General features: G+C 42.6%; 1 protein-coding gene across 1 annotated transcript in view; it reads right to left on the bottom strand.

Annotated features, from left to right (window-relative positions):
- Nucleotides 1-13,524, bottom strand: part of TBX15 (T-box transcription factor 15) — a 107,116-nt gene that overhangs the window by 19,182 nt on the left and 74,410 nt on the right. Inside the window, exon 6 of the mRNA XM_022583830.3 lies at nucleotides 8,421-8,485. Within this exon, the coding sequence (XP_022439538.1) occupies nucleotides 8,421-8,485 (65 nt within the window). The remainder of the gene's footprint in view (nucleotides 1-8,420; nucleotides 8,486-13,524) is intronic.

Here is a 13,524-nt window from a genome sequence, read left to right as displayed (position 1 = left end):
GTGATTCCCAACTCGGGAACCCTGTCCCCACTCGGAGTCTGAATAGGTAGCGATGGTGGTCCATAAGGAGTTTTCGCTGCCTCAAGAAGTATGATAAAAATCCTTGATAACACAAAGCAGGCTGCCTAAAACATTAAGTTTCTTTGCATCTGACTGGCATGGTCTCACTTTAACTCAGTAATACTAAATCACATAAGGGGCAGATTAGCATAGTGGTTAAGAGCCCGAGGTCAGGAGCCAGACTGCCTGGGTTCCAACTGCAACCCTGCCGCTTACCAGTGCAGCGTTGCCTAGGTGTATAACCTTTTCACGCCTAAAGTCTCCCTACCTGTAAATGGGGATAATGATATTATTCCCTCCTAATTGTAACTTAATAAATGCATATTGATTAAAGACAAAATATTTCAAAACAAGAGAGAAAATACAATGAAAGCGTGAGGACCATTGGTCTAACTCAAGTAAAAGAAATCCCGCCATCTGCTCAGATTGTGATCTGTAACGCGAGAAAACACTTTTCCTTCACTGGGATTCAAAGCTGTGTCAGCCCCCTGGCTCTGGATTGAATGTGGAAGGACCTCTACGTTACCTAATTTCATTTCTCATTCTCTCCTCTAAAAACAAAAAAACGTGTCCCTCAAGCCTCTTTAGGCCTCATTATCTTGCAGATATTTCAGATTCCAATATGTTAGCCATTAAACAGACGTCTATCTGTTAGATGACACCATCCCTGGGCAAGAGCCATAGATAATAAAACAACTGCCAACTTTCTCTGGCAAACCCACATGGCCAAGAGGACAATGGTGGAAAAGATTCATGACAGAGGAGGGAGAACAAATAACAAGGCAGAGAAAAATGTTAAATACTGGTTGAAAGACCGTAAGCCAGGGGACATGAAAAACAACTAATGCCTGGATGAATAGGAGGAGTCTGGCAGGATGCTGCTGCCAGAGTCCAGTATGGAGCCAGCTACCTTGAACTGCAGATGCGGCAATGCCTGCAGGGGAGTCCAGCACTGATTACTTCCATAGATCTGCTGAATGGCACCCATGCCAGGGATAACAAGAGTATACACAATCTACAGGGGCTAGTGAGACTGCCAGGAGTGAGCAGGATGAGATTGGCTGGAAAAATACAGCCAATGGCTCTAGGGAGAACAAATGAAAATATAGAAATTGAAAGTGAGCGAGATACTTGGAAAGTTGTGCTGGTTGAAGGAAAGCGAGTGGTCAGCTCCTTGGCTCTAAGCTTGCCTTCAGGAGTGACAGGGAAATGGAGGTGGACAAGGGCAAGCTATGCCTATCAGAGGAGTGAGACCTCATTCTCTGGATGTTGTCATTGGCTGGCTTTGCAAATTCTAAAAGCTAATACCTCACTGTACTCAGTTTTACCGTCAGCAAATGGGAAACGCTGTACCGATACCAATCAATGCAGAGGTAAAAATAGAAAACTTGGACCACAGATACTAAATGAAATGATTCTTACTATTATTTGTATATGTATGATTTGATGCCTAGAAATAAATTTACAAGGTTGAACTGTATGAAATTGCTAATATCTTACTATTTTTGACCTACAACTAAGGAAATTTTGTATGTTCAGCTTAATAGCCAGATAAGGGTGTAGACAAGATTTGAGATACTTAGTTATACTAGAGAAATCTACCAACAGATTTATACTAGAGACCCACCCTGTACCTTGACTCCCAGAGAAAAGTTGTTTCTTTTGGATCTAAGCAAGGATGATCTGGCCCTGGAGCTAATCTTTTTTCCTCTTCCCTCCTGTTAACTTTCAGCACTCTTAATTCCTCATCTCACAGTTCTCTTTCTGTCTGCATACTTGTCTTTGCTGGGTGTTGTGAGGAGGGGCTGGACCTTGACAGGAGTTCCCATCGTGCCAAGGAAGTGGCTCTTCACTCTGTGAACGTGGCCTTGGGACGGCAGCTGCTAAAGAGGGGGCACCACAAACAAATCTTTACTCCCAAATACTTTCCCCACAACCAGTAGAGATTCCTTCCTTTGGGTTAAGTCTTAGCCTCGTTAAGCATCCTCTTCCAGCAAGTAAATACATCCATTCCCGTGATGCACTGAATGGCTCCATTTTTAGATCACCATCCCCCGACACATGTAAGGGACACTAGGCACCGGAATGACTGTCACCAGCCACATTCCCAGCAAACAGCAGTGCTTGCTGGAAACGCTCTGAGAATTAGCCTATGAAAAAAACAAGAGGCCCTATTGTTTTTTTAGTGAGGGGCAACCTATTAAAACTACTTTCCCATGTAAACCAACCTCCCCATAATACAGGGCCTGCCACTGACCCTTTCTGACAGTCCCTGCCTTGTGGAATTTGAGTGTCCTTGTTCAAGCCTCCAGGGGAGAACTCCACAGAGACAAAGACACCCTCCCAAAAAGCTACAGCAACTCCCTGGACTACAGAAGGGCCAGTCCAAGGGGGAACAGTCATGCAGCCATAGCAGTGGCTCCTGGAGCACCAGGCCAGTAAGGAGCATCTGGAGGAAACCATGTCACCTGGGACAATCCCCCTTGCAGTTGTTTTAGATACTATGGAAGCTGGAAGTACAGGTAAATCCCAAGGTCAAGACAGGATGAAGGTTGCTGACAGAGGAGAACCCAGGGTCACAGAGTCCACGGCACCTCTAAAACAAGTTCATAGAACCTTCACTCCACTTGACAGGTCATAATTTTAATCCTCCCCTCTTTATGTATGTGTTTGCTTCGGAGGAAGTCGCTGGGAATTATATAAAAGTTCCCAAGCTTACTCGGGCTTTCGGTAAAATCTTGGCAGCCACTCCTCACGGGGACAAGGTTTTCACTTTAGATGTGGGCTGAGACCCACAGAGTCTTCTTTCCTTATGCTCATCTGTCTATCCCCTTTCAAGTGCAAGGTCTCTGCAGTGGCATTTCTCCCTCTAGCTGAGCACAATGGGCTCCCCAGGCACGTGGACAGATAGACATCCCGAGGCTGCTTCTCAACCATGAGACTCAGTGCAAAGACTACTGCTTCTCTTCAGCCTCATGCCCTTCGTCTTCTCTTTGGAAAGAACTGAACCATTGGGGTGGCCATCACCAAAGATGTAATTTGACCTCTCATTTTGCTACTGAGTGACTTTTCTCAACCAAACCTCACTCTGCTTGGGCTCATCCTCTGCGAGCCCTTCTTTCCTGAGGCTCATGCCTCTGGAACTTGCTGGGTGTCTTCCTTCTCCAGGGAGCCAGGCAGCACAGACATGCACCCACTGTGCAGAGCCAGCTCAGATGGCCTGAAGGGTGTGCATGCCTAATCTACAGTTAAGCTAGATCCGTGTCTTCCAGCAGCAGTCCATCTCAGATTTGAATCAAAATTGCCCTTAATCTTTCAAACAAAAACTATTTATAGATTCACTCTTTCTTCCTTTCTCAGTTAGTATCTAAAACTAGCTCCCCACTCTTTCTCTACCTGACTCACCCTTGCTTGGGGTAAGGCTTTCTCACTCCCGAGGTCCTGGTTTTTAACTTCTCTGCCACTTGTCAACTCTGTTCAATGTTTTGTAACTAAATGAATGATTATTATTTTACTTTATATACCTGGCACTACAGGAAAAGAAATCTAAGAACAGGAAGCTGAAAAAGGTAGAGTTCTTTCTTCAAAGGTCTTCATTCTAGCAGGGGCCAGACAGAACCCAGGAACACAGACCACAAGACAAAACTTATTGTCAGGCCGAGGGAATCTATCTTCCCGCAGGAAAAAGAAGGTGTTACTGTCTTCTCCTTATACGAGGAATCTCCCACAGGTAATGCTGGATATTGCACCATGGGGCTAGGCCTGTTAAAGGTAAATATATATTGACCCTTCCACCCAAAACTACATTTGGGCCACATAATTTCTGAGAAGTCTAGAAGGAAGAACAATTTAGACATAAACAATTTCCCTCCCATTGCAGAGACAATGTCTGGAAGCAAAATCTGTCAGTGTTTCCACTCCAAAAGAACCATATGTTTACCACTCTTCTCTGTAACATGAACATACACACACACACACACACACACACACACACACACACACACACACACACACTTTGGTGGAGACTTCTAATGAGGGACATAATTACATGGGAATGAAAAGTAGCAGCTCCATAAGTAAAGGCTGAAGGGTGGTGACCTTCTCACACTGTAGCGTGAGAATGACACTTCTTAAAGAATCAGGAGGAACTCTGATGGGCTCCGATGATGGTGATATCACAGAGCTGACACAGTGAACTCACTAGGACTCCTGTTGGGGTTCTGCATGGCCCAATGCATATCATCCCTTGTCCTCATTTGAACTCAGAATAAACGTCCAAGAAAGACCTAGGAGACTGATGTAGTAGAGAACAAAATACCAGTTTTATTATTGATAAAAAGTGTCTGGAGACTATAACATAGGTGTGAAGGCTGGAGTGAGCTAGAACTCCCTGAAATAAGCTGACTTCCCAGAACTGCAGGCCTCCTCTGCTGGGCTTACCACACAGTGGGAAGAGCCCAGATGGTACACTTTCTGCAGACAAGCGGGTCCTAAAGAGTTCCAGACTCAGCAGTCACATCAGTCACCTTGGTTCCCACTGAGGGGAAGGAGAAAGTGATGGGGCTAGAAGCCAGGAATGCTTCTCATGGATATCTCTTTTCATTCAAATAAGAACGGGGACTAAGTGTCCTGGCCACAGCTGCCTCAAGTTCTTCTCGACACTCAGAGGGCACTGTTGTGAACCCAGCCAGCTTCTGATTGCCCTGCAGTGAGAGGCTTGCAGGATGAGAGAGACTCATGAGAGGCATTTCAAGAGAGTGCAGTGGGCGGCTGTGTCCTCCCCAGCTTTCCTCTCACACTCTCTTCTGGAGCCTCGGGATCGCACTGGCATGGATTGAGATCGACAAACCTGAACGTGTTTTGGTTTGAGGTTTGGCAATTTCTGTAACTCCAAAGTATTCCACAAATGTTTTGTGTTCTACAAAACCAAAAAATATTGGCCAAGCACTTTCCCCCCTAATTTTTAAGCTCATGTGTTTTTCAAGGAAATGTAATCCGTATGTTTGGGGTACATTTCTATGCAACTCATCAAACCATGCTCGTCTGTACGAGTCATTTGATGTCTAAAATGCATGGGGAAAATCACAGAGTTATGAGAAGAACCGTGTTAGCACAAGCAGGGCCAGCGATGGGGCACTGGTGGGCACTGCTGGGAAGGTGGTGAACTAACTGGATTCTGGTTTTGGCACAGGCCACCTCTTCCCAAAGATTTATAAATAATCCTCAGCCATCAATTTTCCCATCTGCAAAATGGCATTAATCATTCTTGCCCTCATCCTGCAGGCTGCTAGTGTGAGTTAAAGTGTGATTATCAGGTAATTTTGAGCTTTTTAAAGAGAAAATATAAGGGCTTCAATACTTGTCCCAACAAGTTGATTTTAGTCTAGCTTCCCAGAGTGCTGGAGGATGAAAATGGCTTCTACCTGCCCTAATTCATCCTTGTCCCTTCATGACACAGGTGACTTCAGTCTCCTCATATCACAGTTTCACCTGCTAGGGACGTTCAGCCTGACTTCCTGTCCTTGACTATGGAACCCTTTTTTGGGATATAGGAAGTAAATGACACAGTCATGGGGAAGAGTCTACACAGAGAATATAGGTTGATTTATGTGGAAAAGAGAAGGTTCTGGCTACTTGAGTAGGATCTTTAAGTGGATGAAGGGGGTTTAGAGAAAGAGCTCTATTCTCGATATCTGTTGAAGATAAAATAAGTCAAGTTTAAACTGTTAGCATGATAAAGCACAAAGCGCACAGACTTTGACATCAGATGGACTTGGGTTTTCATCCCTTCTTCAATTTACTGTGTGACACTAGGAAAGCTGCTTAAACTCTTGGAGCCTGTTTCCTCATTTGTAAAATACAGGTTGCTTTAAAGATTAGAAAGAATGTAAGTAAAAGGTCTGGAACACAGCAAGTGTTCAATCACAAATAACTTCTATAATTACTGATATTACTTAAAACAGCCTGAAGATTTAATAGGACATAATGAAGAATTTCCATGCGATCAGAAATAAATAAATAAGGCACTGACATGGGCTAATGAAGATCCATAGTTTTGCTTTCCTGGAGTTCTTACAAAGAAGAGCAGCCCACCAGGCAGGACAGGCAAGTAACTGTCTGTCCTGAGCAGTAAGATATTCACCAGCCTTAAGGCAGACACAGGCCAGGGCCAAATGATGTGTCAAGGTCCTTTCTAGCCCAGTGAGAGGACAGAAGAACCTTGGGACTTTAACTGAGCTGTCATCACAATTTCCTAACCAGAGACAAATGCTTCAAGACACAAGGTCTTAATCTCAAGATTAAAGCGTGGCTCCAATTCCCAGCGCAAGCTCTAATGCTGGTCAATACAGCCACTCTATTCCAATTTTCTGTTCTAAGTCATGCCTCTGAAAAACAAGGAATCCAATGGGATGACAAAGCAAAGAAAAAAGAGACAAAAAGAAAGCAGTCTTTGGAGTGCCAAGAATAAAATAAACAAATACTAAATGCCACTGGAGATGCAGAAGGAAAGAAAAAGAAAGTAGTTGGATAACTAAAGTCAGTAGGGTTGGTCTCTGGAGACAAATGGTGATGTCTAGAGTGGAAATTCTTAACTTTTGGTCATAGACATTTTTGAAAATTTGAAGAAAGCTGTAAACCTCTCCCCAGAAAAATGCACACGGCTCATCCACACACACGTTTCCTTTCAATATCTGGGAACTCACAGAACTCCTGAAACGCATGCGTGAACCCCAAGCTAAAGATCTGAAACACCCTAGAGGCTTCTTTATGAAAGGCCAGCTTCTATTTGAGCTCCTTATCACTAACAAGTTCCTCAATAAGCCCAGAAGGCAGAGCCCTGAAAAGGAGGCAACAGGAAATGGCTCACAGGCATGTTTTGTGACCTGGACATGGAATAGAAACTAATTGGGAGGAAGAGGACTGTCTATCTGAAATGGAAGGAATAAGTATTGGCTTCTTCATTGGCTAAAATTTGAAAACAAAGGCCTCTTATTTTAAACAAAGAGTCATTAACTGGAAAGCATTCAGCCTGGAGTCCATATGCCTGAGGCTATACGACTAACCAGTTGCTTGACCTAGAAAATAATACTCAATTTTGTCATCTTCAAGCCAGAAGTTCAAGTGAATTTTACTTACTCAATAGATGTGACGTTAAAAAATTCTGAGGAAAATAAAATTTTTAAGAAATCTAAGTGTATTTTAAATATGATAAAAGTTTCATAAAAAGTGCTTTCATAAATCATTTTGTAAAGAAAATGATCACTACACGCATCTGAGTTTTAGCATAAACTAGGTTCTAATATAATGTGCTACACAGTTCACGAAGTGATTCTAAATATAATATTAGATAGTTTATCTGAAAACTCTTGAAGAGAAAATAGCAAAGATAAATCCTGACAAACTGTGTCATTCAGATGTAAAAAAAAAGGCCCCCAAATTAGGAAAATGTCTGAACATTAAAGTAAATAGTTATTGCAAGGTCTACACACTTACAGGACACATGTGTCATATTTGCTGTTTCAGTATAGTTTATATAAAATGAAATTTTCTGATTGAATAATCTTCGATGTATCTGCTTTCCCTGCCGATTTCAGCTCTCTCCTAACTCTCTGTGAATAACAGATTTTAATTTTATAGATGAAGAATGAGACAGGAAGGATTTAGACAGAAGCAGAGTTAACCAGAAAAATACCACAGTCCCTAAGGCTATTTACAACAGGCGCAAATAGTCCTACAAACCTCACCAATTCCTAAGAGTTCCACAGTATAACAACCTAATCATAATGATGATGCTGGGTCATCAAGAAAGAGTGTTCTATAAACTCTCTTTACTAAAGCAGAAAACATCTAGTAGAGTTTGGAAATATTTCCTAGGAGAAAAATGGTCAATTTTTAAACGAAGTTTTAGCTCTTATAGGGAATACTTTTCTGAAAAATTTTATTTGTCCACAATTCCTTTTTTCCTGATAATGAAAAATAAAGGAGATATTACTATAGTTGCTGTAGCCACCTATAGACACTTATCAGAAAAAGTTGCACTCTTTTAATGACAATAAATCACTGTCAAATTTGTTTTAAGTGACTAAATTACCAAGTATGATGCAGGGAGAAAAACACCATGAGGGATTCAATCTGATGATTTACAGTGTGTTAACAAAGAATTTGGAGAGTTCAACCTCTGGGGGGCAGCTTTTTGATTCCTGGATCAACTACCCATTTCTCTTTGCCTGCGGCAGCACAGTTGCCTAGCATGCAAACGTTCTCCAAAAAACCAGAGCCAGAAGCCACCAATGGGGCTTGGAAAAAAGAATGTCATACAGAAAAGAAAGTTCAGTGAGTCTCTTGCCCAGTTTGCTCACCTGTTTCTTCCAGAATCTCTGAATCCTTTAGCAAAAGGGTTTCTGTCAATTTTTAATCTGGTGATCTGGAAACAAACAAAAAAACCATGAATTGTATTTATATTAACTGACTTCTTTATTGGTTGCGCCTAGAACGTTAATAAAAATCACTCTGTTAACAACAGCTGTTGTTTTTATTTAGTTTCCTCTTAGTTTGAGATTTAGATTGAAGTTGATACAGGACTTGGTCCTGGCACACAGACGTCTGACCCATCTGACCCACATCTCCCTAAAAACCAAGGTTTTCCCAGTATGCGACTCTGTAAGCTCTCTTCTGCTCACCATCCTTGCCCCAAAATGGTGATAAATCACTTGCCCAGACAAACAAAGGTATCAAAATGGAAAACTGGACAGTGGTCAGATCCATAGTGCATGACACACAGGAGACAGATGAAACATGCTTGTTGAATGAATGAGTAAATGAATGAGTGAGCAAGTGAGTGAAGAACGAATGAATGGGTTCAGTCAATCCAATCAGGTGCAATCAGGTCACCAGACAACCTGCCTCAGCCTGAAAGAACCAAATAGTTGACTGCATTTCCCATTTCACTTAAGTTGTGCCTTTCTTGCCGCTAGGGGTTGTTCATTTGATGACCTAAAAGGGCTTGTAAAAAGACACAAAAAAGTAGCTGGACTTTTGTCAAGGTTGCATCCAAAGAAAAATCTACAAATGTGGGACGGGATGGGGCAGGACACAGTGCAACTCACCCAGTCTCCAAGTCCCACAAGCCACTCAGAAGAAACAAAGAAGCAGCATCATAAGGCTAATCAAATCCAGTGCAAACAGTTGTGTGACCTCGGTTGGATGGGTCCTTAGTAGATATCTGGTTCGACCTCCACTCAGGGCAAGAGTCCCTCTCTATTGTATCCTATCCTAGTCCCCTCCCACTCTGCAACCCTATATATTACCCTCTCGCCTCCAGACTAGAATGGCCTGACCAACGAATTCCATCTGCGCTCTTGTGTTTCCGCCTTTAGCCTTTGTCATGGGAGGCATTTGGATACCTTCTGTCTGAACCTGATGTTAATGACTCGCTACATTCAAGCGATAGAGACTTAGAGGTGGGGGTTAAGGAGCTCAAGAAAGGAGGAAAGTCACTCTCAATAGAAAGTAATTCTAAAAAGAAGGGGATCTCATTTTCAAGACCATCTTCCCATTTCTGATCACTGTAGAATTCATCACTAGGACGGCTGAAGTTGTTTCTTGTGTTGCAAATCTTTCCAAGTCCCTCTTCTGTCTCACTTCGTCAGAGTGGAATTTCCCAAAGCCACATTCTAAAGGTCTTTAAAACGCAATGTGAGATTCTGACAGACTCTGACTTGAAAGTACCAAAGTTTTTTTTCCCCCCTAAATGTCCTTTGCCTCTAGAGTGGCACACTAATAATGTAGCACTCACAATGAAGCAAAAGCAATTTTACATCTATTTTATAGACCAGAGCAGGAGCCTGAAGCTTTGGCTTTCTAAAGTCTAGCGTCTGCCCTGTGAATATTGTATTGAGTTTAAAGATTGTCACTGCTTTTCTGTTGTTGACTTAAAATCAGTTCTTTCTTCCTCCATAATCCACAGCAATAAACCACACACCATATTTTCTTTTCAAGTTGGGGTTATAATATTTTATTTCCTCCTTCAAGTTGGCTTATCCTGTCTGACTCATTTATGATAGGAATTTCTGATATATGATTGTGCTGCTATGTTTTGGGGGCACAGACCCCTGTAAATATAACGATCTTCTATTTCACGGTCCTGGGAGAAATGGTTGAAAACCAGTTCCCCACAGCTCCCTGTATCACAGGCCAAGGAGTCTGCATGGAGATTTAATAGACAAATGACACCAAATGTTAGGAAACACAACACCTCTCTACTTGTTTCAAAGCTTTTATTGTGGGATTTGGACCGCTTTATGAAGAGTGTGACTGTGCTACTCATTATTCATTTATTATCAAGTGCCTTTTGTGTGCAAAGCAATGTGACAGGTAGCACAGGTGACAGCGTGGCAGACAGTCAGTATACGGCTGTGTATCATCCCCCCCAAGAAGTTTATAACTGAGGAGAAAAAAGAAGACATACATATTAATAATTACAATGTAAAACAGAAAGTGATAAGGTTTGAAATAAAGGTAAAGTGCCCCAAGAGCTTAGAGGAAGCAGTAATTGCTCCGAGCTGAAAGGCTCTGGGTTTCACTTTAGTGGAAGCACGTGAGCCAAGCTGGGAAGGATGCATAGGGTTTTAATGAAAACTGCAAAAAGGGGAGAAAGGAACAAGGGAAGCATTTCGGAAGAAAGGTCCTATGTAAGCCATAGAATTGAAGTGGGAAGGAATGAAGCATTTTTGAGAAACACTGAAGATTCCAATTTGACCAGAGCACAGGGTACAGGAAGAGAAGCAGTGAGAAAGAAAGCTGAGATGCTGGCCTGAGGCCACATCATGAAAAGCCTTTACTACCCTGCAACATTTAGATACCTTATAGGTAGAAGAGAGCAATTCTAGCTATCCAAACCAAATTATGATCCCAGTTAATGCTTGTGCTGACAACTTAGGCTATATCTACAAATAGCAAGGGTAACAATGAGAGTATTTTGGAGGAATAAATCAATGTATTCACAACCTCAATAATCCTTAGTTTCTAATAGTCCCATGGTTTCCATATCAAGAAACTCCTGGTAGACTCAGTATAGAAAGGGATGCAAATGACAGGTTGCTATCCTACAGGAGACAAGGATGTTGCATAAGGTGAATTCTCATCAGGTAGAAAAAGAAGTAAAAATCCTCCCCTTCCACTCCAGGGGAACATGAGAAGAGAGGAGAGAGACAGAAGAGAAGCAATCGGTTAGACTTACATGTGCCTTAGCTTTCTACTCAAACCAAAATCCAAGGGCGGTGGGGTAAACTCAGAGGAACACGGGCAGGGTCACCTCCATACACACATGGGGGTGGCTGCACCAGTATAAGTGCTGTAGGAAGAGGCCTGAGTTAGGATCCCCAAGCCTTCCATGGCCCTTTGGCAGTGGGTCAGGGACTCAGAGGTCCTCACATGCCATGACAGGGAAGGCAAGGTGACTCTGACATAGAGGTGTTACAGTCCAGATAGGAGTCAAACAGAGGCCCTGGATGAGAACTGAAGTGAGGCTGAGTCATTCAGGGAGGCCCAGGAGGTCCAACTGAGGCAACAACACAAAAGCACAAGGTCAGCAGTCTCCTGCCAGTAAAACAAATCAACACAAGGAACCCCAGGACCATCCCAGACCTGACCCCACCCCAGCAGAGGCCAGTGAGGCCCAGAGAACAGCACAGGGGTCCACAAGCAACCACAGTGAGGGCTCAGAAACCTCACTGCCTCCACCCCTGCCCATGCACCGTACATCTCGAGGCCGTCTGGAGGAGGAGGCGAAGCTCATTTGAATAGTTAGTTTTCAACCCTCCCCTCAATTATATTTATCAACTAGGCTCAAATATGGCGGTCGATCTCCACCTCGTCACCTTAGACCAGGTCAGTGTCGTATTTTGACTAAACTACTCGAAATACTCTTCAAACTGATCTCCCTTCTTCCACTCTTGTCCCTGTCCAATCTCTTCATTCAGCAACCAAAGCGATCTTGGTTAACGCACCACAGTTGGACGATGTCATTCCTTCAGTGCCTACCACTATGCTCAGAATTCAATCCAAACTCCTTGCCTGGCCTTGCGGGGCCAGCATGCCCTGACCCCTGCCTATCTCTCCATCCCCACCCACCCTCCCCTGACTCTGGTCCCCAGGCTCCAGGCAACCTGAGCTGCTCTCAGTGCTGGCATGTGCCAAGCTCTTTTCCTGCTCAGATTCCTCACGTGCACTCTACCTCCAGACTGAAATGCTCTCTTCTGTACTCTTCATATAGCTGACACCTCATTCTAAGTCTGAATCTAAATGTTATCTCCTGAGAGGCATCTTCCTCGATCCATCCCTCCAAAATAGGATATTTCTGCCACTCTCTTTAACTACACCCTCTTTAATTCCATCTTTACTCTTAACCCAGTTGGTAATTACACATTTATTTTGTTGTTTACATATTTACTATGTGTCTCTCCCCCCAGACTACAACTAGGAACCCTGTCTATTTGATATACCATTTTATGAAGCAGAACCGAATATGACATGCTATTCATGCTCAATGAATATTTGTTCAGTGAATGCATGGAGTGAGGGAGTAAATGAAGGAATGAGGATGCGGGAAACAGAAATCACCAGTCCCAAAGCCATCACAAGCCTTGGAGGATACAAATCAAACAACTCCCCCAATCCCATTTGCTTTCACTGTAGGCATTACAGACAAAAGTCTTGAATGTCTTTCCAGTCAGAACAAGGTCTATTAGTAACTTCCATTGTAGCTAAAGCTATGCCACAGCAGTCACGCTCCAACTTGGTCTGATGATAATGAGGCAACATGGAAAATACAGAGGTTGTGGAAGCATTTTTCTTCCCTGATTTTCTTTCCATAACCTTATACTGATGTGTGTAGTCTGAGTTATTGAAGACTATGGGATATAAGGGGGTAATTACTGGCTTGCCACTATTCATTTTAATCATTTTTCCTCACTATTTTGCCTAGTAACATAGAGGCAGTTAATAAATGAGGTATACCTCACCATGCACAGTGCAGACATAAATAGCACAACCTACAAAGAAAATGAAACCTGAATATTCTCAGTATAATTTTACAGGACAAAGGCTCAAAGAGACTTCCCTTATTAACATTCTTATTCTTTTTTTTTTTTTACCATATTGCTTGAAAAGCATTCCATCAGGATAAAAAAAAATTTTAAGCCAACATAAAAAAAAATTCTGCACTAATTTGATTGGAAAGTTAGAGCAAAACTGGCTCAATAGTTCAGGATCTAATGAGTGGCTCAGAAATCCTATTGAATTTGCTTATACAACACTGGCTGTGGTTTCAGACTTCCTATGTAGTTCATGTAGCCAATTCTCATCAAGAAATAAGACTGTATTACCTGAGGAGAACATGGCTGTGTCATTTTGAAATCTAGTTTCCTGTTTGGAAAAAAGAAAAACAAATCAAGGTTCGGCAGA

The sequence above is a fragment of the Delphinapterus leucas genome, chromosome 1 (assembly GCF_059928025.1).
Source record: "Delphinapterus leucas isolate spDelLeu-1000000601 "Yukka" chromosome 1, BTC_Dleu_Yukka2, whole genome shotgun sequence".
NCBI lineage: Eukaryota > Metazoa > Chordata > Mammalia > Artiodactyla > Monodontidae > Delphinapterus > Delphinapterus leucas.
This window is presented reverse-complemented; position numbering and strand designations above follow the sequence as displayed.